Raw genomic sequence first — 26594 nt, forward strand, 5'->3', positions numbered from 1 at the left:
CTACGCCCCCATAGGATGACCATGCCTCCATCAGCAGGGCACAAATGGTCACTGAATGGTTTGATGAGCATGAAAACGACGTAAACCATATGCCGTGACCATCTCAGTCACCAGATCTCAAACCAATTGAACACTTATGGGAGATTCTGGAGTGGTGCCTGAGATAGTCTTTTCTACCACCATCAATAAAAAATACAAATGATGGAATTTCTCATGGAAGAATGGCATCGCATCCCTCCAATACAGTTCCAGACACATCTATGCCAAGGTGCATTGAAGCTGTTCTGGCTCATGGTGGCCCAACACCCAATAAAGAAACGTTATATTGGTGTTTCCTTTATTTTGGCAGTTACCTCTATGTAGCTATGCATTTTCATGTTCAGCATTGGAGCTGTCCAGACTACAGTACACATAACTAAAGCAAACATTGTGTGTGTAGTTACATGTCAGGGTAAGTGTGCAGCATTTAGGATTAGTCAAGCAATATACTGTATGTAGCTAAGCAATGCATTGTCATTAGCTTTGAAGCTGTCCAGAGTACAAATAACTAAAGCAAACCTGCTACGTCTGGTTGCATGTCTTGGTAGATGTGGAGCCCTCATGACTGATCAAGCATTAGTATGAAGAACCAAACATGGTGGATGAGGACAAACAGGATCGGGAGGAGGAAAGAGTTAAAGTGGCGTGATATTGCCTGAGCATCAGCATAACTGAACAACACAGACAGCAAGATGATGTTCATCAGCAAAGAAAGAGGGTCAGAAATGGGTGGTTGTCACAACAGCGTGCTAAGTATTGATGTCTCACAAGACATCACGTTAAACGTTTGACCATAACATACACATACTGTAACCTTACTATTTTATTTGCTTCCTGTTCCTGTGTTGTTTACATGTATTGTACAGTTGGTAACGTTCCTGCATATAATTATAAAACAACTATTTGAAGTTAAGTTAATGTCAGTGTGGGCCTAGAGTACCACTTCAGGGGGAAAGGAGGGGAGCCTCTCACTCTAGATTTGGGCATTTATTTTGTGTGTGATGGTGTTGGGCTGTTAGACATCACATACTGCATACTCACTCACTACAGTCTGTAGAACCCTATTAGCGTGTGTGTGTGTGTGTGTGTGTGTGTGTGTGTGTGTGTGTGTGTGTGTGTGTGTGTGTGTGTGTGTGTGTGTACCACTGTGCTGTGCCATTTTCTCATTTGACTTCAGGAGTGGTATGAGATCCTCACCTTGTGGTGAGAAGAAGAATGGTCACAGAAGGACATACAAGTAGTTTACCACCAAGGTTGGAGTTGGAGTTAGTTATGTATGTTAACTTGACTGTTTGTTTCTCATGCCTTCAACAAATACTACTCTGATAAACCGCATCAATTCAAATGAAACAATGAATGATGATCAGCAAAATGTCAATGGTTCCACAGTGCTCTCCTGGTCTCACAATCCTAGTGTCAATACAAGCTAGTTTTATTAAATAAAAGTGGGAATGAATTCTGTTTGTTTCTCAATAATGATGATTATGGTGGTTTACTTCTGAACAATGTTTCATTTCCTCTTGCAACATAACTAGCTGCAGCTTTAACTCAGCCATGAGACAAATGGAAACTAGGCACCACCGCACAGAGCTGTCAATGTTATGAAACCAGAACATATGTTTGGCATGAGTTAAATAGTGCAGTGAGTAATAATGCAGTCATTTACATATCCCATAAGTGTCTTCCTCTTTTATATATCATTGATGGAGGACACTCCTTCAAGCGAAACAGGTTTTAGTTGGAAGAACAGTTTTTCAAAAGCTCCCAGACAGAGCATATACAGCCTTATTTGACTCGGGAATAGGACAATGAACAACATTTGGCACAGTAAGAAACTTACTCAAGGATTCATGTCAACAAGACTTTAAGTTTGGAAAAGAGAACCACCCCAAGGTAAGGAAGCTGATGAATTGTATGGTTTCAATCAGTTAAAGTTAAACATTCAAAAGACAGAACTGTCTTAAAAATATATGCGGTTTGTTACATAGTTACTAAATACTAAGAGTTAAGGTTAAGGAAACGATGCACAGTGACGCCAAACGTACAGTCAACGTACTGACGTAGGTTTGTGGGAAATCCCTTTCCACATTCACACCAAATACAAAACATGGGGAATACATGCATGCTGATTTTTGTCTAGGAGGAGGTCAACAGTATGTTGTTTGTGTTATGCTGCTCAACAAGTGCAAGCTAATAACGAAACCGTATAGCATGTTTGCTATAAATCCACAATATTTGGTAATTTTGCACAATAGTGTAGACGGGAGGTTTAACAAAACTGCAGGCTATAGCGAACATTCATCCCTCAGGGCATAGCACAGGGAAGAGCCTATGTGTAACGCTTGTCTTCGTCCTCCTCAGACGAGGAGTAAGAAATGTCAAACCAATGCACAGCGTGGTAAGTGTCCATATTGTAATCAATACGATTACTGAACACTTGAACAAAAACAATAAAACGACAAAAACGAACAGTCCTGAACAGTGAAGCAAAACACAGAACAGAAAAGAATCACCCACAACTCAAAGGTGAAACCAGGCTACCTAAGTATGGTTCTCAATCAGGGACAACCAGGCTACCTAAGTATGGTTCTCAATCAGGGACAACGATTGATAGCTGCCTCTGATTGAGAACCATACCAGGCCAAACACAGAAATCCCAAATTATAGAAAAAAGACAATAGACTGCCCACCCCAACTCACGCCCTGACCATACTAAAACAAAGACAAAACAAAGGAACTAAGGTCAGAACGTGACACTATGAGACAACAGCTGAAATCAGTTTTGGCCAAGGTAGCCAACACACCCAAAACTGCTACAAAGTTCATTGAGTTGAGTAAATTCACCCTCAAGCTTGTTTGAGACGTAGTTTTCACTTCCATTATGTTTTATTCAGTACAGAGGATATTAAAGTTATGAATGCATTTTGTGATGTTGCAGACCCAGAGTGAGGAACAGCATGAGAAGAATCAAGATGCCCCCCTCTGAGGATCAGAATCATAACAATTGCCATCCTCACCAACCTCTAACGGTATTGGTTTCAACTACTAAACTACTGAACAGTCCAACTACTCATCACTGAATTTCAAATGTTACAATAACATATTAAATTAATGTGTAACTCAATTAGCTTATATTTGTTGTAACATCAAAAAAATTCTAGATCCCACAACAATGTAAAGAAGACCAATCTGGCACCAAGACAGAGGTGTATTATGAAATGGAACATTACAGCCTTGTGAGTTGTCTGTGTATTTGTTTTAGTGATTGGATTTTGGTGATGGTAAGGAACCTTAAGATGTCTTGAAAAATGAACCAATCTTTTATACCTAGGTCTACTTTTTTTTCTTTTTAGAATTCAGAACAACCACATGGAATCAACTGTGCCTGTAAATAGCAGTAAGTAAAGCTAGTGGAATTAAAATGGCCTACTAGAAAGTATTCAGTCTACTAGTTTGTCTTAAAGTTTTGAGATTTCAAAATCATACTAATTGCCACCTGTGAACATTGTATGATATCATGTCATATATATTGTTATCACTTTACCTTTAATATATTCTAATCTCCTCACAACAGCGGTGGTCCCATTTCAGGCTGGGGTGGCGGGTGTGGATACACATCCTCATCTAGGCTTCATCTCAATAGGATCATCTCCAGACTGTGTTCAGGCAGCTCTACCCCATACCGATGACTCTTCCTCACAGCATTCACCTCAACACCAGCTTCTTCAATGATGGTAGGGTTTCACGATAGTGAGGGAACAAAAGCACAACCATACCTTCAATCAAGCAAGGTATCTAGTTATAGCTCAAACAGAAGGGAGGCACACAGAGCAGCAACATTAGTAAACATATTTATATTACATAACGTACACAAGAATCCCCAAGTGTGAATTCACAGCCACCGATAAATGAAATGATACCATGCAGAAAGCACACCATCATTTTACGACTGATCTATCATAGATCTAAAACTGCGATTAAACTGTGGTGGTGTTTACCAAATGAGTCACTCTCAGTCAGATATAATCATCTGTCATTTCATGAGTGCTTCTAACCTGTTCTGTCCTGTTGTTGCAGCAGTCATAACATCAGGTATGAAAAGCTCCAGTAGCCTTGGAAGAAGAGATTAAGTGAAGGAAGAGGCTTCTTTTGAAAACATTTCTGCTGCTATTTTCTGCTGCTTTTAAGATGTATGTATGTATGTATGTATGTATGTGTGTGTGTGTGTGTTTGTGTGTGTGTGTGTATATAAGCATGTGTGTGTGTGTGTATGTATGTGTGTGTGTGTGTGTGTGTGTGTGTATAAGCATGTGTGTGTGTGTGTGTATGTGTGTATGTGTGTGTGTGTGTGGTAGCTAGGAAATGTATGTTTTTGTATTTAAGTAAATATTTGCTATTACTTATGCAGTTAGATGTCCTTTTTATGTTCCAATCAAAATCATAAAAACACCAAGAGTGCTTTGGTGATTCCACTCTGGTTGCAGATAATATTTTTTTCTGATAGATTAGTTAGCCTTCAAAATTCTTTACATATGAGCATGAACTAGCCATAATATTATCGACTTGATCACACTGACAGCATCATTGTGCATTGTCTAGATATGTGTGCAACAAAAGTTCACCTTCTGCTACCATTTTTGTCAAGCTGTCTACACATACAGTTTGACTCATACGTTTGATAAATCCAACGTTTGCACCACACAGAACGCACTGCAACTGCCTCTGCAACGCAATGCTGTAAGTCAAACGCAGCGTCCCATTGGAAATGAATGTACTTCTGGTGTACTAAAACTCAATGAAGCTGTTGGTGTGACTGAGGCATTTTAAGTTGGATTTATCGAAGACATGCGTCAAACTGTATGCATAGAGGGCTTGACAGAAAGGGTAGCAGAAGGTAAATGTTGAAGTTTTGTAGCACACATTTCAAGATGATGCTGCGTACCATTTTGCGCAATAACACTGCAGGTGTGATCAAGGCATTATCCATCGAACTAGCTTACGGCTCAGCTCGTCTCACTACTTTAGCTAATTAACATAGATACATAGCTAGCTAATGTTAGCTACCTGGGTCAATCTTACAATTTTCTGTCCCCAGGAAATATCAGTTCTTATTTAGTGTAAAATGTGGATTCCAAAAAGTCATTAAATATAAGGTCATGTGTCCTTTACCTTAAAAACACCAAAATGTGGATCCTGAAAGGGAATTTTATGCATTTTAAACACTTTTTGTCAGTGGATGTAGGCATTTTTTGGAATGTCCTCAGGTGTTCTTTATCAACCACGACAAGAAATATAAGCCATAAAATAATAGAATCTTTAAAATATTTCTTGACTATTTCATAGTCCTAGTTAAAGTATTTTGTTTTACTTTAGAAGGTGCCTATTCTGCTTAATGGACCCTGTATCATCTGATGTGTCTCCAGTATGATTATCTATACACATGGTTTTATCAAGGCTTCATGCCCAAAATGCAGTAAGCTCCACTGAAAAATGGAGGGTGGTACATCTAGGCATAGTAGTAACGAATTCTATGAGACTCGGCATTACTATAAAGTATAAAGGTACCTGTATCCGGCTGTTAAGGGAGCTCCAAATTACGTAAGGCCTGGCCATTTGTTTGTTCTTGCACAATGTTTTACCAAACACACATCTGCATACACACACACACATACACCACCCGTCTATACAAATAAATATTTGTTAGTGGTGTTAAAACCGTGTCTGGTTTATTGTGTGAGTTTTTCTACTTTGTTTTAGTAGGTTCTTCACAGGTTAAAAAGGATGTACCTTGAAGTATCTATTGTCTGAATTTTGGATGAACACATGTAAGTTCTCCTGATGAGAAACGTACTGAAAAACCCAATGTATACCTGGTGTAGAGAATCTTTGAAATGTTTTACAATAATGAGTCTGAAGTAAAGGGAAAGAAAAGTTAAAGAACAGACTCAAAGAACAGGTTTTGAATGACCTCTGTTCTGACTTTCTGATCTGTTCACCCTCGCTAGAAAGATCAGGGACATTGGTTGAAATTTAAATGTATTATGTAAACACTGAGAATTATGAAGAAGTTTATAATTGATCAGTAGTTCTAATTGTGATTTGGATTGTGAGAAGGAGAGAGCGAGGGACCGCTGTCTCGAATGAGGGAAACCTGTCTCTAGTCTATTTGACTATTCCTTGAATTCCCGTATTATATAAAAGTATTCCCTTATGAGTTATCAAGGGTTGTAATTCAAATGTTATTTGTTGTTCAGATTTGTTTATTTTTATTTAACCGGAACTGTTGGGTTACCTTGGATGCATGAATCACAGTGTGGCTTGAAGCCTTCCCCACATTAAATAAGGAAGAAAAGACTGTGGCTTAATGCCTGCTACATGATATTGTTCCACGATTCAGTATACCACAAAGTCTAGATAGCAATAAGGGGAGACATTTCAACTCAAAGATAATCAATGAACTGTGTGACATTGTCACGTCTGCTCCTGCTCCTCCCCCCAGGTTACAACGTCGCCAGAGTTCTAACCACCGGTCCTGAGATTCATCATTACGCACACCTGGACTCCATTACCTTCATCATATTCCTCCCCTTTGCATGTCACTCTCCCATGTTTACTCACCAGTTGGTATTGTTCTTGTGTATTGGCGTAGTGCCTTATGTTAGTGTCGTGTTCTTGGTTTTATTGTTTTATTAAAACGTTTCACCTGCACCTGCTTCTGACTCACCACCCCATTATTACAGACATGATGCAAGTTAAGAGAAATTTGCAAGTACCGTTTCATCTGGAAAATTCTGGACTTGTAGAACACTACAATGGCGTTCGGAAAAATAAACTGGCAAAAACATGTGCTCAACCAGGACTACCTGGGTGGATACACTACCCATATACACTAGCCTTGTTTTCAATGCGTTCCACCCCAGTCAGGAAAACTGGACTTAGTCCACATGAGGTACTCATGGCCTGTCCCATGAGGACCCCAGCATCGCCACCAGCTGCAGTCCCAGATCTGCATCTGTTGGATGACACTATGATGATGTACAGTATAACTCTGACTAACTGTACTCAAGCTATTCACTCACAGGTCTCTGCTGCCCAAACCTCCCCAGACGACTGTCCCCATCACAATCTCCAGCCCTGAGATTGGGTAATGGTGAGGAGGCACGGCAGAGGTAAAGAACCTTCAAAACCCAGGTGGAAGGGACCACAACAAATCTCCCTCACAAGCCCAACGGTGGTAAAGTGCTTAGGGAAAGACACCTGGATCCACGCCTCCCACTGTAAGCAGGTAGCAGAGCCAGAAGATGTTACTCCTGTTACTCCTACACCCCAGTAGAGGCACTCTGCTTACCCTGGGACCTCCTACAACCCAGTAGAGGCACTCTGCTTACCCTTACCACTTTCTTATAGTTAGCTAGTAATGTCTCTGTACTACAGAATGAATCAGCTTGTTGGGTTTGTTACCAGACAGTGCTGAGACTATGCCATTACTAGCTATACCTCTCTGTGCTTACTAAATATTGATGCAGACCAAAGCAGGTAACCTTAGAGACGGTGAGCTTGATTGGGTGGAGGATAAGGTGATTTTATTTTAATAATGCCACCTCTCTGCCTAAGCAATCCATCACCCTGGCCTACTCTCCCCCAGGTTATTTGTGTTATAAAGCATATGGAATCGGTCTCCAGTTGGGGGAAAGTTATTGTAAGTATAACCTTTCATTCTACAATAACATAACCTTACCCTTATTGTTGAGAAATGAAACACTCCACCCTAACATGTCGATGGGAATACATTATAAACTTAAGAATGTCAGTGTGTATTCTAAACCTACTTCCTCAGTCAGTGGATCTATGCATGTGTTTGGGGGGAAAGCCTACTATTATCTGCCTACAAACTGGTCAGGATCATGCTATGCTGCCTATGTTGTTCCTGCTATGTGTGCTACCGCAGTACCCCCAAATCACCTTTTCTCCCACTTGTATAGGACGACCATTGTAATGTTTTTTTCTATGCATTAATTCCCAAAATGGCATGACAACCGTGCTTGATTCCATTACAGAACTAGGAAATGAAGTAGAAAGAATACGTAATGCTACTGCTACTGCTTTTGAAGAATTAACTGCTGAACTTGTGGCCATACCTAACATGGTCTTACAAAATAGATTGTATTTGGATATTCTCCTAGCAGCTGAGGGGTTTGTGCAGTGGTGGGTGACGAATGTTGTACTTACATTCCAGACTTATCTATTGGTGTTGCTGAGTAAGTTGCCACTATCAGACAGGAGGTATATACTGTAAACAAGCAAGAAAACGAGAGAGGTCAGCATCTGTTTGCATGGGTGAAAAGTAGCCTGAGGAACATTAGAACTCTTGTGTTGCAATGTCTCCTAGCCCTGGTTGGAGTCCTTATGCTATCATTCTGCCTGTTTTCATGCATTACGACCTTGGTGAGGAGATTGTGTGAAACAGCAGTATATCTTCCCCACCAGATGGTCATGATCACAGAAGTAAACATGAATGAGCTGACGGATCTTACCACTGTTTCACTCTTTACCATTTAGAGTTTGAGTTCTTACCTGTGAAATCAGAGATAGATCTCCCTCGCAGCTGCTTGATTAAAGATTTTTCTATTATACTATTAAACAGTCTCTACCTTAATTTTTCGATCGAGTTGTCCTCAACAGTACTGAAGGTCGGGTTGATAACACTTCCCTGCGGATATTTTGCATCAGATTACCCCCCGAAATAGGAACAAAATCAGCAGACAACAGGTAATGTAGGTTGAAATTATGTTTGTTCAACATTCTGACTTGTAATGGGACTGTTCGGGAATGCTGAGCCTAGATGATAGAGATGAGTGTGTAAGTATTTCACTCTCAGATTTTAAAAGAGCCTAGCTGTATGTACACCTATCTATAGTGCCTTCAGAAAGTATTCACACCCCTTGACTTTTTCCATATTTTGTTATGTTAGAGCCAGAATTTAAAATTGATTAAATAAAGATTTGTTTTGTCACTGGAGTACACAAAATACCACAATGTCAAAGTGGAATTGTTTTTATTTTTATTTAGACAAATTAATAAACAATGTTAACTTGTGTCAATAAGTACTCAACCCATTTGTCATTGCAAGCTTAAATAAGTTCAGGAGTAAAACTTAACAAGTCACATAATAAGATGCATGGGCTCACTCTGTGTGCAATAATAGAGTTCAAAAAATAATGTTAATGGCTACCTCACCTCACACACAATTATCTGTAAGGTCCCTCAGTCAAGCAGTGAATTTCAAACACAGATTTAACCACAAAGACCAGGGAGGTTTTCCAATGCCTCACAAAGAAGGGCACCTATTGGTAATTGGATAAAAATGTAAAAAGCAGACATTGAATATCCCTTTCAGCATGGTGAAGTTATATCACTTTGGAGTGTGTATCAATACACCCAATCACTACAAAGGTATAGGCGTCCTTCCTAACTCAGTTGCTGGAGAGGAGGGAAAATGTTCAGGGATTTTTCTATGAGGCCAATGGTGACTTTAAAACAGTTAGAGTTTAATGGCTGTGATAGGAGAAAACTGACATTTTAGTTACTCCACAATACTAACCTAAATGACAGAGTGAAAAGGAAGCCCGTACAGTATAAAATATTCTAAAAACATGTATCCTGTTTACAACAAGGCACTAAAGTAATACTGCAAAAAATGTGTTGTTCATTAGTTTACTCCAATTAGGGGAGGGGTGGTAGAGTTAGAAGAAAATAATGTATATACATATATATAGTACCAGTCAAAAGTTTGACTATTTTCTACATTGTAGAATAATAGTGAAGACATCAAAACTATGAAATAACACATGGAATCATTCAGTAACTAAAAAAGTGTTAAACAAATCAAAATATATATTTTATATTCGAGATTATTCAAAGTAGCCACCCTTTGCCTTGATGAGAGCTTTGCACAATCTTGGCATTCTCTCAATGGGATGGTATTTTCATGTTCCACTCAAAATCATAAAAAACACCAATATAGCTTTGGTGGTCCAACTCTGGTTGCATATAATCGGTGTTTTCCGATAGATTAGTTAACCTTAAAAATGCTTTACTTTTGAGCATGAACGGTGCAGCGTTTGCGCGAATGCATTGCATTCATCCAGCCAGAGAATCAACAAAGTTGCGCAAATGCTGCCTTTTCAGACACGCTGAATCGAACGCGAATAAATACATTGGCAACAAACAACATATTCGGGCTTCAGCTGATTGGTTGACCTTATGGACCGCTTGGCATGTTTTGGAAGTAAGTGTTGGCTAAATTGCACAGATAGAAACAGCGCACAAACACGGCTGAAAACGAGTTTGCACGAGATATCTTTTTCCATCTAACTATCTGCTCAGCTCGTCGCACTAACGCAACGTTAGCTACATATAGCTAGATAGAAGGCTAGCCCAGCTAGCTAACAATTATCCATTTAGCTAACTATGTATTTGTCTTCGGGTAGCTAATCGATTCAACCAGCTACTGTAGCTAGCTAACCAATGTATCTCTGTTAGCTACATAATTGTCAGCTAGCTTCCGACTTGAAGGGCCTACGCTAGCTTGCTAGTTAGTGTATTCAGACCCCTTGACTTTTCCCATATATTGTTACGTTACAGCCTTATTCTAAAATTAAATTATTGTTTTCCTTCATCAATCAACACACAATACTCCACAATGACAAAGTGAAAACAGGTTTTTAGAAATGTTTGCAAATGTATAAAAACTCGAAATTGAGCTCTAGTGCATCCTTTCGAAATGGATCATCCTTGAGATGTTGCTACAGCTTGATTGGAGTCCACCCGCGGTAAATTGATTTGGAAAGGAACACAACTGTCTATATAAGGACCCACCGTTGGCAGTGCATGTCAGGGCAAAAACCAAGCCGTGAGGTCGAAAATTGCTGTGCAGCGACGCGCCACTTTAAACCTTGACAGAGCTTGAGAGGCTCTGCAGAGAAGAATGGGAGAAACTCCCCAAATTCAGGTGTGCCAAGCTTGTAGCATCATACCCAAAAATACATGAGGCTGCTAAAGGTGCTTCAACTGAGTAAAGGGTCTGAATACTTGTAAATGTGATATTTCAGTTTATTGTTAATACATTTGCTAAAAATTCAAAACCTGTTTTTGCTTTGTCAATATGGTATATTGTGTGTAGGTTGAAGGGGGGGGGAACAATTTAATCAATTTTAGAATGATGCTGTAACGTAACAAAATGTGGAAAAAGTCAAGGGGTCTGACTACTTTCTGAATGCACCTTCTGTTAGCCAACGTTAGCTACTGCTAAACCTGTGACGCTTGCTTTAAATCTGACCAATAATACAGATTTTAACAGAAGATTTCTAGTAGCTAATGTCTGCATATGGTTACCAGTAGAATTGGCCAGTTTTGGACATTACTCTGACTTATTTTCAGATGACCCTTCTGACAAGCCCCCATGTCGAGGTTGCTCATCTAACCTGGTGGAACCCTACATAAAATGTGCTGAGTGTGGACCCTCACCGTTCCTTCTATGTCTCCAGGTGAGGGGTGCACATTGCATCCTCTGGCATGCGCATAAAACTGTTAATACATTTTGCCTAACTAGATAACTCTACTGACACTATACCACTCCCCCCCCCAAAAAAATAAAAAATGTTTCAGTGTTTTACCAGAGGGTTTGAGTTCAAGAAACATGAGAGTGATCACAAGTATGAAATAATGGTAAGATATTTGTGTTAATTGTGCTGTCATCCATTCTGAGTAATGCATATTATTATAATATTGACTCTTATCCATTATTTACCAAAATTATGTTTCTGGCTAAACAATAGTGACCATGCTCAATACCATGCCTCCCCCTCACACAGACGTCAGACTTCCCTGTGCTGGAACCTGGCTGGACAGCGCAGGAAGAGATGGCCGTACTGGAAGCAGTTATGGACTGTGGCTTTGGGAACTGGTTAGTACACACACACACACACACACACAATCGCTCTCGTCATATATTACAAACTTGCAGGCGAGGGGCCATTTGCAGTCTAACTTGTTTTGTAGCAGCACTCTTGTCTACTGTCTGCCAATATAAACATGTTCAAATTGATTTCAAGAACATAACTGTCACTTTTCTATTTGACTCTGCACAGGCAGGATGTAGCGTATCAGATGCGAACCAAAAGCAAGGAGGAGTGTGAGGCCCACTACATGAAGAACTTCATCAACAATCCCCTGTTCTCCTCCACCCTGCTCAATCTCAGACAGATAGAGGAGGCTCGTACTGCAGACACAGCCATTCCCTTCAAACGTCAGTATACACACAACACACCTACTCCTCTGGATTTCTCCCTCCATAGTAATAAGGAGAGTTTTTGTCATACAAGTTATTATAGAATTCTGAAGCCATACAACAAATACAATATAGGCTATGCTTCAAAATAAATTGTAAACTGGGTGGTTCGAGCCCTGTATGCTGATTGGTTGACAGCTGTTTTATATCAGACCGTATGACAAACATGTATATTTACTGCTGTAATTACATTGATAACCAGTTTCTAATAGCAATAAGGCACCACGGGGGTTTGTGATATATGGCCAATATACCATGGCTAAGGGCTGTGTCCAGGCACTCCACGTTGTGTTGTGCCTAAGAACAGCCCTTAGCTGTGGTATATTGGCCATATACCATACCACCTCTGGCCTTATTGCTTAATTAGGCTTTTGTGTATGATTTACAGCTGATAAAGGCAGGGAGGAATACATGGCTTGTGATTTATCTGATATGCAACTACATCGTTCCTCATTTATGCTTGCTTTCTTACACAGCAGTAACATGTTTATCATGAGGGCCATTTCCGAGCACTAGGTATAAGTACTATGTTGGTTTTCCTCCTAGCCACTGACGATCCCCCCAGGCCCACCTTTGACTCTCTGTTGTCTCGAGACATGGCTGGATACATGCCTGCCAGAGCAGACTTCATGGAGGTGAGGGGAACTAGGGTCTTAAAGCATCCATGCCTTTAGTTGTTCTAATCTCACGAGACATAGTCAGACATTCACTTTCTTTTCTTCTGCTAAAAACATTTCCCCATGTCATAATGAGCATGTCCTCATACTCCTGGCACATTATAATTAGAATCATTGTAACTACTTAACAATAACCAAGACATAACCCTTGCCACCCTGCTTATGTATGCATGAGTGAAGATATTAGTTCTCCAGAGGGCCATCTCTCTGCAGTCCTATTGAACTCTTACTCATCTCCTTGTCCTTCTGTGGTCCCCTCCTGTTATTTGTCATCCTGTCTAGGAATTTGACAACTATGCTGAGTGGGATCTGAAAGACATTGATTTTGTGGATGATGACTCAGACCTACTACATGGTGAGTTGATAGTGCTATAATTGTATTTGATTTGAAAGTGAAGTCCAACCCTGCTTTCAATAGAGATTGGAAATGTATGTTTATTGTACAAAATATCCTCATTGCTTTGTCTGACATGTTTCTTGTTCAATCTAGCGTTGAAGATTGCTGTTGTTGACATATACCATTCAAGGTTAAAGGAGAGAGGTAGAAGAAAGAAGTAAGTTGAAATGTTTTAACTCTGTTGTAAGGGGCTTATTCAGCCACTAGATGGCCTCAAATATCTTAGAATCTTTGCCCTTCATCATATGCCTATAACACTCTGCAAATGTTTCCACAAGAACATTTAATTGCTTTCCAAAATTGGAAATGTGATACCTACACAAGTAACACAACAGTCTACTGACACTAGCCTATTACCATAATCACTGACGCACTGGTTCAGAATCATCAGTTGCTATGAATTCTGAAAGGCTTAAACATTACACAACTGTCAAATTTGAGTATTCTTTGACCTGGTCACTTATTTTTTTAGATTTGAGACGTTCATGAATTGTCAAACTCCGTCTTCAGCCCCCTTCAGTGTGTGTCAGTACTGGTCTTGGCCATGGTGGTCAGTCCATTCATGTGGTAATACATCCATCACTAAATCAAACATAATGAGTTGCTACTCCCCTAACTCTGTGGTATGGCATGTGGGGTGTGTATTGTATGTTAGCTGGCCAGAGCTCCCAGGACCGTGCATGTTTGTCTCATCTCAAATGGCCCCCATTCCCTACATAGTGCACTAATTTTGATGGGCCCTGGTCAAAAGTAGTGCACTATGTAGGGACTAGTGGGCCATTTGGGATGTAACACTGCTAGTCTGCCCAATGACCCCCACCCCGAGCTGGTGACATGGCAGAGGCCCAAAGCAGTGACTCTTGACTTGCAGGCCACATAGTTCAAACTCAGTAAGCCCCACTGTCAGGTCCTGTTTCACAGCATAGGAAGCCTACTTGTTGCAAAGCTGTTCTCACAACCATACCTTCAATCTATACTATATATACAAAAGTATGTGGATACCCATTTTAAATTAAGTGGTTTTGGCTATTTCAGCCACCTGTTGCTGACAGGTGTATAAAATTGAGCACACAGCCATGCGGGGCAGCAGGGTAGCCTAGTGGTTAGAGCGTTGGACTGTTAACCCACTGTTCCTAGGCCGTCATTGAAAATAAGAATTTGTTCTTAACTGACTTGCCTAGTTAAATAAAGGGGTAAAAAAAAAATATATAATCTCCATAGACAAACATTGGCAGTAGAATGGCCTTACTGAAGAGCACAGTGACTTTCAATGTGTCACTGACATAGGATGCCACCTTTCAACAAGTCAGTTCGTCAAATTTCTGCCCTGCTAGAGCTGCCTCGGTCAACTGTTATTGTGAAGTGGAAACGTCTAGGAGCAACAAAGGCTCAGCTGCGAAGTGGTAGGGCAGACAAGCTCAAAGAACACGACTGTTGAGTGCTGAATCGCGTAGTGCTTAAAAATCGTCTGTTCTTGGTTGCCACACTCACTAACCAGTTCCAAACTGCCTCTGGAAGCAACCTCTGCACAAGAACTGTCTGTCGGGACTCAGGAGCTTCATGAAATGCGTTTCCAGCTGCACACAAGCCTAAGATCACCATGCGCAATGCCAAGCATCTGCTGAGTGGTGTAAAGCTCACCACCATTGGACTCTGGAGCAGTGGTAATGCGTTCTCTGGAGTGATGAATCCCACTTCACCATCTGGCAGTCTGATGGACGAATCTGTGTTTGGCGGATGCCAGGAGAATGCTATCTGTCCAAATGCATAAAGCCAACTAAAGTTTTTGGTGGAGGAAGAATAATGGTTTGGGGCTGTTTTCATGGTTCGGGCAAGGCCCCTTAGTTCCAGTGAAGGGAAATCTTAACGCTACAGCATACAATGACATTCTAGACTATTCTGTGCTTCCAACTTGGTAGCAACAGTTTGGGGAAGGCCCTTTCCTGTGTCAGCATGACAATGCCTCTGTGCACAAATGCTCTTGTGCTGCGGGGCTTTGCTACCTTTCGGCCAATGTTTCGACATCTAGTGGAAAACCTTCCCAGAAGAGTGGAGTCTGTTTTTAGCAGCAAAGGGGGGTGGACCAAATCCATATTAATGCCCATGATTTTGGAATGAGATGGTTATCGAGCAGGTGGCCACATACTTTGTTCATGTAGTGTATGTGGTTCAGGTTTAGCAGATATAAGGTACCATCACTCATTCAATAAATGTCAGTCTAAACCCTCTGCTGTTTTCACTCTCTCTACCGGCCTGAGAATTGGCTGGTATTCACCAATGGACGTGTCCATATTTTTGACTTTGGTGTCTTAATGTTGTCTTACAGGATCATCAGGGACCATGGACTGATCAACCTGAGGAAGTTCCAGAGTAAGTGCTCTCCTAACAGATTAGAACTGGGCTGCAGGACAACCAGGAGACCAGGCGTTACTATAACACCCAGACTGAGTATGCATTATGTATCCATGGTTGTATGTAAACAACTGTTGCAATAATGATCAACAGTAACCCGAGGGACCCTGGAGGCACTGCCTGTGCTTTTATTTACGCTGGAAGCTGAGAATAGCTCAGTGCGACGTGTGCCAGAGCATGCCGCAGCATAATTATTGCTCCACTATGAATAGATGCCTATGAAATGAACACTGCAGGTCTAATGACCAAATGTATTGGAGATTTGTGAGCTCTTATTGATCCCCTCTCCATGGGCAGTTTTTCATCTAGCTTGGTAATGTAATACATTTTTGTGTCCCGCTTTTTATTCATGGGAGATGGGACTGCAAGAGACTCCCTGAATAGATTTATACAATCGGTTCCTCTTTTTCCATTACTGCCCAGTGCAGTGTTATCTCCAGGTGATGCTCTGGGAAATTGGCTGTAGTTTTAGGGGTGGAAAAGGACACCCTTATGTTTTATTTACCAGTCTCCAGTCACTATGGCCCTCCTACCCATCTCTCCTCCTATCTCGTTAGTCTTTCAAGACAAAAGAGAACCCAGAGTTGCGGTAGAGCTGCAGTGTGGTTGTCATGGAGACTGTCAAAGTGTGTGTGTGTTAGTCATACAGTAATGGAAGCCGTGTCCAAGCCTGGGAGGCTCAGTGTCGTGCCTAGGCTGATCATGCTGTTTCTCCAGGCAGTTTGAACAAACAGTCTCCCTCTTCTTATAGGCATCAGTACCTCAGGACCACCAATCCAGCCCATTCCTGTTATGGAGTGTTTCAAATCTTTGACTCCGCAGGACATTGACTCTACCTGTGTGTGCATGTCAGACACGTTCTCATCACTGTACAGCCACTAAATCAATGAGGAACTCTTGCTGCCAGCTTGCAGATAGACAAAGCTGTGCCAGCCTTGAGCTGCTGTCATACTACCCCACATTCACTGTGTACAGAATATATAATATAGAAATCAACATGTCTGCAAAGCCACGAGAGTCCACTCAATAAATATTTATTTATTTATTTATCTCAGCAAAAAAAGAAATGTCCCTTTTTCAGGACCCTGTCTTTCAAAGATAATTTGTAAAAATCCAAATAACTTCAAAGCTCTTCATTGTAAAGGGTTTAAACACTGTTTCCCATGCTTGTTCAATGAACCATAAACAATTAATGAACATGCACCTGTGGAGCGGTCGTTAAGACACTAACAGCTTACAGATGGCAATTAAGGTCAGTTATGAAAACTTAGGACACTAAAGAGGCCTTTCTACTGACTCTGAAAAACACCAAAAGAAAGATGCCCAGGGTCCCTGCTCATCTGCATGAACGTGCCTTGGGCATGCTTTAAGGAGACATGAGGACTGCAGATGTGGTAAGGGCAATAAATTGCAATGTCTGTACTGTGAGATGCCTAAGACAGTGCTACAGGGAGACCGGATGGACAGCTGATCGTCCTCGCAGTGGCAGACCACGTGTAACAACTCCTGCACAGGAACAATACATCCGAACATCACACCTGCGGGACAGGTACAGGATGGCAACAACTGCCCGAGTTACAGCAGGAACGCACAATCCCTCCATCATTGCTCAGACTGTTCGCAATAGGCTGAGAGGCTGGACTGAGGGCTTGTAGACCTGTTGTAAGGAAGGTCCTCACCAGACGTCACCGGCAACAACGTCGCCTATGGACACAAACCCACCGTCGCTGGACCAGACAGGACTGGCAAAAAGTGCTCTTCACTGACGAGTCGTGGTTTTAGCTCACCTGGGGTGATGGTCGGATTCATGTTTATCGTTGAAGGAATGAGCGTTACACCGAGGCCTGTACTCTGGAGCGGGATCGATTTGGAGGTGGAGGGTCCGTCATGGTCTGGGGCGGTGTGTAATAGCATCATTGGACTGAGCTTGTTGTCATTGCAGGCAATCTCAACGCTGTGTGTTACAGGGAAGACATCCTCCTCCCTCATGTGGTACCCTTCCTGCAGGCTCATGCTGACATGACCCTACAGCATGACAATGCCACCAGTGACACTGCTCGTTCTGTGCGTGATTTCCTGCAAGACAGGAATGTCAGTGTTCTGCCATGGCCAGCGAAGAGCCTGGATATCAATCCCATTGAGCACGTCTGGGACCTGTTGGATCCGAGGGTGAGGTCTAGGGCCGTTCCCCCAGAAATGTCTGGGAAATTCCAGGTGCCTTTGTGGAAGAGTGGGGTAACATCTCACAGCAAATCTGGTGCAGTCCATTAGGAGATTTAATGCAGCTGGTGGCCACACCAGATACTGACTGTTACTTTTGATTTTGACGCCCCCTCCCCCCCTTGTTCAGGGACACATTCCATTTATGTTGGTCATATGTCTGTGGAACTTGAGTTTGTCTCCAGTTGTTGAATCTTGTTATGTTCAAATGCCCATCGGGGGAGCTTTTAAACCGTTCATGGCCACAGCAGGATATCTCAGTGATGCAAGGGGGTCACTCAATGTGCAATGTCTGGACATGTTCTCCTCTGGTGTTCCTCAAAAGCCTCTAATCTACCAAAATTGAATGTGATACAGATCACTGCTTTCATACCCTCTTCCTGGAGATCTACCGGGTTTACAGTCCAACTCTAATTTACCACCTCATTCTACTTATTAGCTGCTCACCAAGACCTTAACTGGCTGAGTCGGGTATGTAGTGTTAGACTGAACCTACCGGACGGTAGATCTCCAGGAAGAGGGTTGGGCAGTCCTGCTCTACAATTACAGCTACGTCTCGCGACCATTGTGTTTTTATCTTACAGTCCTGGAGCATCGCTACCCTAAGGAGGTACAGGATCTGTATGATGCTATGAGACGTTTCGCCAGGGTGGTGGGCCCTATCGAACACGACAAGTTCATAGAGAGTCATGCATGTGAGTATGACATTATAATGCGCACACACAGTAGTCATTTGATGTTCACACCTACAGAATTCAGTTTCTTCCAACCCTTCTCCCTCCACAGTCACACATCCTATAATCCCTTGTCTTTAATTAACTTGGTAATACTAAGTTCATCGCTGGGGTAATGAGCCTATCAGATTACCTCCTGTCCTTACGCAGCAGTAGACCTCAGCGGCTGGCCTGCTGGAGGTCACATGACTGTCTGGGGCTGAGACATCTCGTTCTGATTAAAGGGCTTGGGCTACAGGATAGCATGGCACTACTCCTTTGTTGTGTCAGAGAGAGCAGCAGTAGAGGTAGAGCCTGCCTGGGTTACAACTCTGATCTGATGTTCACCTCTGTTGGTAGGCACAGGTCTGAGGGGTAAAGAGTTTCTCTCTCCACCTGTCTGTCCCTGCCTGCAGTATAGACTGGTGAGGTGAGTGGACAGGCCTTTCTGACCTCATGTCATCCTTGTCTTTCAGTGGAGTTTGAGCTGAGGAGAGAGATTGGCAGGCTGCAGGAGTACAGGAGAGCAGGCATCCAGTCTTTCTGCAGTGAGTCCAGTCTACCCATATAACCCTGTTTCTCCCCCTACTGCCATACAGTCCCCCTCAGAATCTGTGTCCCAAATGGCTCCCTATTTAGTGCATTACTTTTGACCAGAGCCCATACAGCGCTGGTCAAAAATAGTGCACTTTGTAGGAAAAGAGTTACATTTGGGACAGAGGCAGAGCCTCTTTGGTGACTTCCTTGTGTCAGCCAGGACCCAGGGCTGACTGCACCAGTAACCCCTTCCCTCCTCTGTGTCCCCCTGCAGGTGCCAAGGTGTATGAGCGTGTGAAGCACGTGCGGGAGGATGAGCGGAGGAAGAGGACCATGCTAGTTGATGTGCTGCAGTACATTCAGGACGGACGGGCCTGCCAGCAGTGGCTCAGCAAACAGGCTGACATGTGAGCCCCGTCCTCTTACCCTTTTTGTCCAGTGTTTCACAATCCATTCCTCTGGACCATGTGGTTGTACGTTCAACACTAGCCAACCTGATTCTACTAATCAATGGCTTGATGATTAGTTGACTATTTGAATCAGGGATACTAGTGCCTGGCTGTAACTGAGATACCACCCACTTCTGCAGTTTATTACTGTGTGCTTGGCTCTAACTGCAACAAGCAGTGCTTGATTGTTGATTTTCTTATTTATTTTTTATGTAGAGCTGTTTTTGTAATTTTGTTGTTTATCCTAAGCACAGCTCTTGGGTGTTCTGATAATTATTCTTTATGGGAAAAAAAACAGAACTGCTAGTGATTAATTCTCTCTGTGGCCAACGATCCCGGAGAGTGAAGTGTGTGCATTGCCTGTAGTGACACTTCTCTTTCAACAGTGATGCTGGTATCACTCCTGTTGTCATCACCACATCAGGTAAGGATTCTCTTCCTTTCCCTCCCTCTCCTTCCCCCGCTACCTCTCTTCTTGTCATGGTCCCAGGTGCAGTCACATTAATGTATTCTCAGAGATGCTCATCCAGAAATCCAGTCAACGTACAGGACTGTTATGCTTATTTGTCTGTTAGCTTTATCTTCCCTGTTTCCATTGTCATTCAGTGACCTCCAGTGCACAAGTAGGACACATCTATGTACTCAGTCTTTTCCACACAGCTATATTTATACTAATTTGCCTGTCATAAATATTTGTCTTTATTTTCCTCACAAAACTGATTTTGTCAACCCATCAGTTTGTCATTTATAACAATAAGAGAATAGTCTTTTTTTAATTTATTTTTTAGATCTGTTAAATAGTGTTATTGTTCCACAGCAACAGGCAGGAGAAGCGCCCCTCCTCTCAACCTGACCGGCCTGCCAGGGACAGAGAAGCTCAACGACAGGGAGAAAGAGGTACACACAGAATCCATTACATTACATATGAATTCTAGGATCTCTATGGATGTAAGGCTCTCAGCCCCACCAGGGCAGGAAATGAAGGGCTAAACAGAGTGTGTCCTAAATGGTACCCTATTCCTCGTAGGCCCTGGTAAAAAGTAGTATACTCTATAGCAGTGCTCCAACTCTGTTCCTGGAGAGCTGTCCTCCTGCAGGTTTCTGCTCCAACCCCAGTTGTAACTAACCTGATTCAGCTTATCAACAAGCTAATTATCAGAATCCGGTGTTGTAGCGAAAACCTACAGGACAGCACCTCTGCAGAAAACGGCTTGGAGAGCGCTGCTCTATGGGGAATACAGTGGTATTTGGGATGAAGTCATGACTGGCATTTTGTTGATGTAACATGGCGTGTCTCTCGCGCTCTCTCTCTCTCCCCTGTGGCTGGCTGCAGCTGTGCCAGGTGGTGCGTCTGGTGCCAGGTGCCTACCTGGAGTACAAGCAGGCCCTGCTGAACGAGTGCAGGCGGCAGGGTGGTCTACGGCTGGCACAGGCCCGGGCACTCATCAAGATCGACGTCAACAAGACACGCAAGATCTACGACTTCCTGATCAAGGAGGGCTACATCAACAAGACCTAGGCCAGCCTGAGACCAAGGTTGTGTCATAAATGGAACCCGATTCCCTAAATAGTGCGCTACTTTTGACCAGAGCCGGGTACTATTTGGGACGCATCCAGAGTCAGAACTGTTCCAGCAGAGGTCGGCTGGACTGGACACTAACTGATACGTTTTATTCTCATGTTGTCTTGGTGAAATGATGCTGTCATGTGTTGTGAGAACTACGTTTCAATGCCCTTCCTTTGAAAGAAAAACAAAGAATTCTACACTAGATTTACAAAAGTATGTGGACACCCCTTAAAATTAGTTGATTCTGCTATTTCAGCCACACCCGTTACTGACAGGTGTTTAAAATCAAGCACCCAGCCATGCAATCTCCATAGACAAACATTGGCAGTAGAATGGCCTTACTGAAGAGCTCAGTGACTTAAGTCAGTTTGTCAAATTTCTGCCCTGCTAGAGCTGTCCCAGTTAACTGTAAGTGCTGTTATTGTGAAGTTGCTCCTAGACGTTTCCACAACGGCTCAGCCGCAAAGTGGTAGGCCACACAAGCTCACAAGACCGGCGTGTGCTGAAGCGAATAGCGCTTAAGCACCGTCTGTCCTCGGTTGCAACACTCACTACCAAGTTCCAAACTGCCTCTGGAAGCAACGTCAGAACAATAATTGTTCATCGGGTGCTTAATGAAATGGGTTTCCATGGCTGAGCAGCAGCACTCAAGTCTAAGATTATCATGCGCAATGTCAAGCGTCGACTGGAGTGGTGTAAAGCTCAACGCCATTGGACTCTGGAGTGATGAATCACACTTTACCATCTGACGGACGAATCTGGGTTTGGCAGATGCCAGGAGAACACTACCTGTCCGAATGCATAGTACTAACTAAAGTTTGGAGGAGGAATAATGGTCTAGGGCTGTTTTTCATGGTCCAGTCTAGACCCATTGGTTCCAGTGAAGGGAAATCTTAATGCTACAGCATACAATAACATTCTATATGATCCTGTGCTTGGTGGTAACAGTTTGGGGAAGGCCCTTTCCTGTTTCAGCATGACACTGCACCCGTGCACTAAAAGAGGTCCATACAGAAATGGTTTGTCGGGCCTCCCGGGTGGCGCAGTGGTCTAGGGCACTGCATCGCAGCGCTAGCTGTGCCACCAGAGACTCTGGGTTCGCGTCCAGGCGCTGTCGCAGCCGGCCGCGATAGGGAGGTCCGTGGGGCGACGCACAATTGGCCTGATGTCGTCCGGGTTCGAGAGGGTTTGGCCGGTATGGATATCCTTGTCTCATCGCGCACCAGCGACTCCTGTGGCAGGCCGGGCGCAGTGCACAGGTCGCCAGGTGCACAGTGTTTCCTCCGACACATTGGTGCGGCTGGCTTCCGGATTGGATGCGCGCTTGGTTGGGTTGTGTTTCGGAGGACGCATGGCTTTCGACCTTCGTCTCTCCCGAGCCCGTACGGGAGTTGTAGCGATGAGACAAGATAGGTGTCAACTTTTGACTGTACTGTCCTATTTGTACAGTACTTTAATTGTCAGTGACACAGGAGCAGATAAGACAATTGTGTATTTATTTCTCCTTGTAATGAAATGTTTTATGTAAAATGTATAACAGTACATGGTGTATTTTACTTATCATCAATGTGTAATAGCAGTTACCTGTTACATGATAACCAACTTTCCATCGTAGCATTGGTGCTGAGTTGCTTTATCTAAGCAGGTTCTGTTAGCAACACCTCTCCCAGTTTGAAAATGGGCTCCATCTCTGATTCGATTCCTTCTCTGCCAGTGGAGTGAGTCTGGGGCTGTATTTCTACAACTTTTCAGATAACTAACAATTGGATACCACGAAAAGGGGGTAAAAAAAAAATGTAATGGTTTGTCGAGATCGGTGTGGAAGAACTTGACTGGCCCGTATAGAGCCCTGACATAAACCCCATCGAAACCCTATGGGATAAAATGAAAAGCTGACTGTGAGCCAGGCCTAATCACCCAACATCAGTGCCTGACCTCACTAATGCTCTTGTGGCTGCATGTCCCCGCAGCGATGTTCCAACCACTAGTAGAAAGCCTTCCCAGAAGAGTGGAGGCTGTTATAGCAGCGAAGGGAGGACCAATGCCCATGATTTTGGAATGAGCTGTTTGACAAGCACATACTTTTGGTTATGTAGTGTATCTCTGAATTTGTTATCAACTTCAGGTCCTACATTTTGCGTCAGTCTTGCCTTGTATATGTTCTAACCAAACGGACACAGTACCAGTCAAAAGTTTGGACACCTACACATTCAAGGGTTTTTCTTCATTTTACTATTTTCTACATTGCACAATAATAGAGAAGACATCAAAACTATGAAATAACACATGGAATCATGTAGGATTTTTTTAAAGTGTTTTAAAAAAAATCAAAAATATATTTTAGGTTCTTCAAAGTAGCCACCCTTTGCCTTGATGACAGCTTTTCATTCTCTTAACCAGCTTCACCTAGAATGCTTTTCCAACGGTCTTGAAGGAGTTCCCACATATGCTGAGCACTTGTTGGCTACTTTTCCTTCACTCTGTGATCCAACTCATCCCAAACCATCTCAATTGGGTTGAGGTCGGGTGATTGTGGAGGCCAGGTCATCTGATACAGCACTCCATTACTCTCCTCCTTGGTCAAATAGCCCTTACACAGCATGGAGGTGTGTTGGGTCATTGTCCTGTTGTAAAACAAATGGTAGTCCCTAAGTGCAAGCCAAATGGGATGGAGTATCGCCGCAGAATGCTGTGGTAGCCATGTTGGTTAAGTGGGGCTTGAATTCTAAATAAATCACTGACAGTGTCACCTGCATGTACCATCACACCACCTCCATGCTTCACAGTGGGAGCTACACATGCGGAGATCAAGCGTTCACCTACTCTGCGTCTCACAAAGACACAATAATCTCAAATTTGGACTCATCAGTCCAAAGGACAGATTTCCACCGATCTAATGTCCATTGCTCATGTTTCTTGGCCCAAGCAAGTCTCTTCTTATTATTGGTGTCCTTTTAGTAGTGATTTCTTTGCAGCAATTTGACCACAAAGGCCTGATTCATGCATTCTCCGATGAACAGTTGATGTGTCTGTTACTTGAACTCTGTGAAGCATTTATTTGGGCTGTAATTTCTGAGGCTGGTAACTCTATTTAATTTATCCTCTGCAGCAGAGGTAACTCTGGGTCTTCCTTTCATGTGGCGGTTCTCCTGAGAGACAGTTTCATCATAACACTTGATGCTTTTTGTGACTGCACTTGAATACATTTTCAAAGTTCTTGAAATGTTCTGTATTGACTGACCTTCATGTCTTAAAGTAATGCTGGACTGTTGTTTCTCTTTGCTTATTTGAGCTGTTCTTGCCATAATATGGACTTGTTCTTTTACCAAACAATCTATCTTCTGTATACTGAATGGGTTAGGAAGGAAAGAAATTCCATAAATTAACTTAACAAGGCACACCTGTTTAATTGAAATGTATTCCAGCTGACTACCTGATTAAGCTGGTTGAGAGAATGCCAAGTGTGCAAAGCTGTCATCAAAGCAAAGGGTGGCTACTTTGAAGAATCTAAAATCTAAAATCTATTTTGATATGAACACTTTTATTGTGTTATTTCATAGTTTTGATGTATTCACTATTATTCTACAATGTAGAAAATAGTACAAATAAAGAAAAACCTTGGAATGAGTAGGTGTCAACTTTTGACTGGTACTGTACCTTCCTATTTGTACAGTACTTTAATTGTCAGTGACACAGGAGCAGATAAGACAATTGTGTATTTATTTCTCCTTGTAATGAAATGTTTTATGTAAAATGTATAACAGTACATGGTGTATTTTACTTATCATCAATGTGTAATAGCAGTTACCTGTTACATGATAACCAACTTTCCATCGTAGAATTGGTGCTGAGTTGCTTTATCTAAGCAGGTTCTGTTAGCAACACCTCTCCCAGTTTGAAAATGGGCTCCATCTCTGATTCGATTCCTTCTCTGCCAGTGGAGTGAGTCTGGGGCTGTATTTCTACAACTTTTCAGAGTAGGAGTGCTGACCTAGGATCAGACCCCCCACCCATCCATGTAATCTTAGAAATCCAAAAGGCAAAACTGATCCTAAATCAGCACTTTTAACTTGAAACTCTATATACATACAGGCCCTGGTGTGACGTGAGAGATGTGACGAATGCTAACTACCACCTAGACGCAGCCAGCCAGCCCAGCGGCCTCTCCCTCTACTCTGATGGCATTATCAGAGCAGCGGTGTCACGTCAGCCAGCGCTAATAGTCTGATTACAGCTCCAGATCCCCCCCCTTTGATGATAAGAAGGAGGCTGCTTCCTGAAATGGCCTTGGGCCTGGAAATGTGCTCTGTCTACAGGGATGAAGAACCCAGAAAGTCTGTTTTGCAGCCTATTGTTGCTATTTTTTGCTATGATACTAGAATATTGTTTATGATTTTGAGGTTCAGCAAGATCAGTGTCTGTTACTGTAGTCCCTAACTAGTATCCTTTGCCCCAATCTCATAGTTTCTTATAATACCAGTCTGCTGCAGACTATGCAGGACCTTGTTAAGACCAATGCAGTTCAAGATGGCTTGTGAGGTTGTAGGTGTATTGGAGAGTTTGAAAAAGTTGTCAGCATTGTTGGTATAAGCTCTGCCTCCCAGGTACAATGACTGGACTCTCAATCAATGTGGCTCAGTGGGGCCACGTGAACCCCTTATCTACATTGCAAATGGGCCCTGGTTAAATGTAGTGCAATATATAGGGAACAGGGTGCCATTTGGGATACACACACTCTGCCACCTGCCTACCTCCTGTTGAGAAGATGGAGGAGTAGGAAAGAGAGACTGTCCCAAAAGGTACATTATTCCCTATAAAGTGTACTACTTTTGACCAGAGCTCATAGACCCTGGTCAAAAGTAGTGCACTATAAAGGTACTAGGGTGTTGTTTGGGACATAGACAGAGTGCAGGTGTCATGGGAGGAAATCGGGATGAGGTTCTGTGGGCGAGAGAACGTTTATCAGGCAGTAAGAAGCTCTGGGACATTCATTTTGACACCAGTGTCTCATGGCCAGGTAAACAAGTTAATTTGCTGGGTTGTCTTGGAATAAGCATGACATGGCAATGATCAATAAAATAACGAATCAGTAAGGTTAGTTGTTCAAATTACAAGAGCTGTTGATAACAAGAGCTGTTGCTTGTTATGGGGGGAGTGTCAAATTAAGCAGGTTAGGTTTAGCTACAGTGTAAATCCAAGCAGGCTTGGCTCAGCTACAGTGTAAAACCAAGCAT

General features: G+C 42.6%; 1 protein-coding gene and 1 long non-coding RNA gene across 3 annotated transcripts; both read left to right on the forward strand.

Annotated features, from left to right (window-relative positions):
• Window positions 1-1511: 1511 nt before the first annotated feature.
• Window positions 1512-4270, forward strand: LOC112267595. Of its 2 annotated transcripts, XR_002956117.2 has the most exons (6): window positions 1512-1932; window positions 2978-3068; window positions 3201-3275; window positions 3393-3436; window positions 3614-3773; window positions 4117-4270. It is a non-coding gene; the product is annotated as an uncharacterized LOC112267595 (long non-coding RNA). The 2 variants fall into 2 exon arrangements; XR_002956118.2 differs by lacking the exon at window positions 3201-3275 and having other exon boundaries at window positions 1519-1932.
• A 5864-nt stretch (window positions 4271-10134) lies between these two features.
• LOC112267087 (transcriptional adapter 2-alpha) lies at window positions 10135-21639 on the forward strand. Its single transcript, XM_024445149.2, has 15 exons — window positions 10135-10327; window positions 11479-11585; window positions 11707-11766; window positions 11913-12004; window positions 12189-12346; window positions 12935-13023; window positions 13348-13420; window positions 13556-13619; window positions 15789-15832; window positions 18679-18789; window positions 19284-19355; window positions 19619-19751; window positions 20180-20217; window positions 20611-20690; window positions 21127-21639. Exons 1-15 carry the CDS (start codon window positions 10303-10305, stop codon window positions 21310-21312), a joined length of 1332 nt encoding a protein of 443 aa, XP_024300917.1. The 5' UTR covers window positions 10135-10302; the 3' UTR covers window positions 21313-21639.
• Window positions 21640-26594: the final 4955 nt, after the last annotated feature.

Source organism: Oncorhynchus tshawytscha, linkage group LG14 (genome assembly GCF_018296145.1).
Source record: "Oncorhynchus tshawytscha isolate Ot180627B linkage group LG14, Otsh_v2.0, whole genome shotgun sequence".
In the NCBI taxonomy this organism is placed as follows: domain Eukaryota; kingdom Metazoa; phylum Chordata; class Actinopteri; order Salmoniformes; family Salmonidae; genus Oncorhynchus; species Oncorhynchus tshawytscha.

Bases quoted from the DNA above. Each gene is read 5' to 3' on its own strand.
- LOC112267087 (XM_024445149.2), top strand. From the start codon at position 10,303: ATGGACCGCTTGGCATGTTTTGGAA. The intron at 12,347-12,934 runs GTCAGTATACAC...TTTTCCTCCTAG, and splicing joins CACAGCCATTCCCTTCAAAC to CCACTGACGATCCCCCCAGG. The intron at 15,833-18,678 runs GTAAGTGCTCTC...TTTATCTTACAG, and splicing joins CAACCTGAGGAAGTTCCAGA to TCCTGGAGCATCGCTACCCT.